This window comes from Cynara cardunculus, unplaced genomic scaffold (genome assembly GCF_001531365.2).
Source record: "Cynara cardunculus var. scolymus isolate 2C unplaced genomic scaffold, CcrdV1 Un_Scaffold_763, whole genome shotgun sequence".
Taxonomy (NCBI): Eukaryota; Viridiplantae; Streptophyta; class Magnoliopsida; order Asterales; family Asteraceae; genus Cynara; species Cynara cardunculus.
This window is the reverse complement of record NW_020200613.1, coordinates 89,664-92,994: the sequence shown is the minus strand read 5'-3', so window position 1 is coordinate 92,994 and position 3,331 is coordinate 89,664. Positions and strand designations below refer to the sequence as shown.

The 3,331-nt window shown below is 34.3% G+C and overlaps 1 protein-coding gene across 3 annotated transcripts in view; it reads left to right on the top strand.

Moving 5' to 3' along the window:
* Positions 1-3,331, top strand: part of LOC112501962 (DExH-box ATP-dependent RNA helicase DExH7, chloroplastic) — a 56,514-nt gene that overhangs the window by 16,539 nt on the left and 36,644 nt on the right. For all 3 annotated transcript variants that reach the window (XM_025105760.1, XM_025105759.1, XM_025105761.1), the window contains exons 18-20: positions 1,231-1,377; positions 1,469-1,570; positions 1,667-1,819. In XM_025105760.1, coding sequence (XP_024961528.1) covers positions 1,231-1,377; positions 1,469-1,570; positions 1,667-1,819 — 402 coding nt within the window. The remainder of the gene's footprint in view (positions 1-1,230; positions 1,378-1,468; positions 1,571-1,666; positions 1,820-3,331) is intronic.

Here is a 3,331-nt window from a genome sequence, read left to right as displayed (position 1 = left end):
TAATATCGATATATTTTTGTCAAATTTTTATGATATCGTCAAACATATATTTTATTCAAAAATAAAAACATCATCGTTTTCTCAAAATCACATAAAGTCATATTATAACATCGACTGAGATAAATAATAAAATGAAATATTAAAAACACGATGTATCTTGCTGCATTGCGCGAGTACTCTTCTAGTATTTAAAAAAAGGCAAACAAATATGCAACAAAACAATTGAACTCAAGACCTCAACTATAAGATAGCAAAATCTTACCAATCAACTATAACTATTTTTCATTTACAATTGTCTCAATATTACTTCTATTTCTTTCTTTTTTTCGAAGTATTTTTCTTCCTATTTACCCATTTAATCTTAAATTTATTTTCTGTATCGTTCTAATGACAATACATGCTTATAAAATAAAATTAATTCCATTTAACAATTCATACTTTGTATGAGTTTTTATTTTTAATTCTTTTGATAATACTTAAAAATCGGTTATTATTCCTCTGTCCATGATGTCATCAAACATATTTATGTAAGCAATTTATAAAATTATATTTTGTTGTTGCATTTGTCGACTATTACGAAATCAACCAAAAAAAATCCCCCGTAAAGGTGGAATTCGGCCGAGAACTTGCCGAGTATAAGATGTAGTGTTCCATCTTGCACAAAAAGTCAAGGTCGGTTTCATTTTGTAAAAATGTATTGCATCAAATCAACACAATTGAATTTTCCTTGGGGCAAACTTGTTGACTTTTCCCTGGGTTAAACCGTGACTCTGTTGGCCTTTCATTGACCTTAAAGGTGCACCTGCTCAGAAAAATTCCTGGGTCCGCCACTGCACACACAAGGAGGTGAGCAAATTGTGTACCCATTAAAGGGGGTTGACTGATAAAAGGAATATGTTGCATTGGTGATAGTCTCGCTATTTACCATTAAATATGATTATGGCTTCTTAGACAAACACACACATTAATTTATCAGAAAAGATAACATGCTTGGAGGACATGCATTCTAAGTAACCACCTATTTTTTGCAAATACCTGTAGGCTCCTCCTCCCTTATTAGTTGTTTGTGAATGTTCCACAATGTTCCTTCAATGATCGTTATTTATTGAAGTTAAGACCTGCTATCTATTGTCTTTTCATAAGGATGATGCTGTAACTTTGTGCTGATCTTCTTGCTCTTAGTAATTTCACTGCAGCCATAGTTATGAAATCTTGAACTTGATCGCTCAGGGTGCTGCTGTTGACAACCACAGGGGAAAGAAAAATCTTGTCTTATCTGCATGGGGTGACGAATCTGTTTTATCAAAAGGCTATACAAACCCTTATTATGTTCCAGAAAACTATCAAGCATACAGTGAACAAACGCAGCAAAATTTGGTAAATGTTCTTACAATGCAATAGTTGATTGGAAAAATTCTAAATACACTTCTGGAGTTCGCTTTCACAAAGCCTGTAACCTTCTGAACAGAAAAAGTTGAATGAAGATGTTATTGATTATGATCTTCTTGAGGACCTGATTTGTCACATTGATGAAACTTACCCAGGGGGGGCAATATTGGTCTTTCTACCAGTAAGTCCTTTGATTACCGATACGTTCTGTAGACACTCTTATGATAGAAGTATGGCAGTTCCTTAAGAGCATAAGATTAATTAGTTCTTGCAACAGGGAGTTTCTGAAATTCACACATTGCTGGACAAGTTAGCTGCTTCATACCAATTCCGTGGACAAGCATCTGAATGGCTTTTACCATTACATTCATCTATTGCGTCTTCTGATCAAAAAAAGGTGTTTTTAAGACCTCCTGATGATATCCGTAAGGTAAATAACACCATACTTTAATACTGGTTTGTTGTGTGTTAATGACTTAATCTATGTATATCAATATGTTGCATGGGTATGCATGACCCTTCACAGACATGCCGGGAATTCTTATGGTTGGAGATGTGCATTTGGAAGGAAATTTTGGAATTAATATGATATGCTAGATTTTCCAGAGAAGCATTGGAGTAACATTTTAAATTAAGTTCGTCTAAACTATCAAGAATAAAGGATTCATCTAAGATTAGAAGACGTAGGGGTAGCCATGAGTCATTCGGTTTAGTACATTGGTAAGTTGGTAACTGTGGTTGTTACAGCGTTTCCATGGCGTTGCACCATTGCGGCAATACCTAGATGGCACGGTATTCCCTCCCTTGATGGTGTGAAGTATAGTAACCAACAAATGAAACATGGTGTGAGTTGTTTCTTTAGGCCAATTTAGGCCCCAAACTGGAAATTCGTAGCATTAATAGGGAAAAAGCTCACTTTTGGAAAAACTAAAAAGATCATCACTATTGTCTGTGCTGCTGTACATAATTACTCCATTGTTCTCTTGTCCTTCTGGTGGCAATGGTTTGTGCTGTAAGAGCATTCCTTACAGGTTGTACCTTGTAGTTTTAGTTTAGTTTTTTAATCTACTTTTTTACTTGCATTTATTGTAAGAGTAGTACAAGGCTACAGGCAAGTTGTAGCTGTTGCTGTAAGAGTTGTAGAGATATTAGTCATTACAATTCACTATTTAATTTATTTTCCAAGTTACAGCCATTGCTGTAAGAGTTGTGACCTCTATGAGTGCTTCTTTTAATATTACTATTTCTTTTTGTTACAGTTTACTATACATTGGCACAAAATGACTACAGTAACACAAGTTACTATTTTTATTTTCTTTACAGGCAATTTTCCATTTATTTTTTTTACAATTTACTATTTATTTTAAATAAATTAGTATCTATGTAAAGAGTGAGGGCTTAATTATTTAGCATTGATCTATTCCAATGTTATATTGTTATTTGGTACTCCCTCCGGTCCAAAAGAATCCCACACTTTCCATCTTGGCTGTCTTAAGAAATGCAAAATTTCATTTTTTAGTAAGTTTTAAACTTGCTTTACGCTTTAGTAACCGTAAGTTCGTTACATGAAATTATTAGCTTTCATTGAGGTCCTTAAGTTTTCTTCGTTTTGTTCTTATTTAGGGGCATGCTAGACATCTAGTTAATAGTCAAAACATTATTAATGAATTATGTGCTAAGTTGAATGTTGCATTTCTTTTGGAACGGTGTGAGCTTTTGGTTTTAATATTAAACATTTTATATTTGATATCCCAATGATAATATTATATAAGTTCTCAATGCAATGATGTATCTACATAGAAATAATGCATCGTAAATGATTTGTCGCCATAAAGACAACATGGTGGGTAGGGGTGAGCAGCGGAACCGGGTACCCGGTTACGGAACCGGAACCGCCTTGGAACCGCCGGTTCCGGAACCGAAACCGATATGAGTGGTTCCG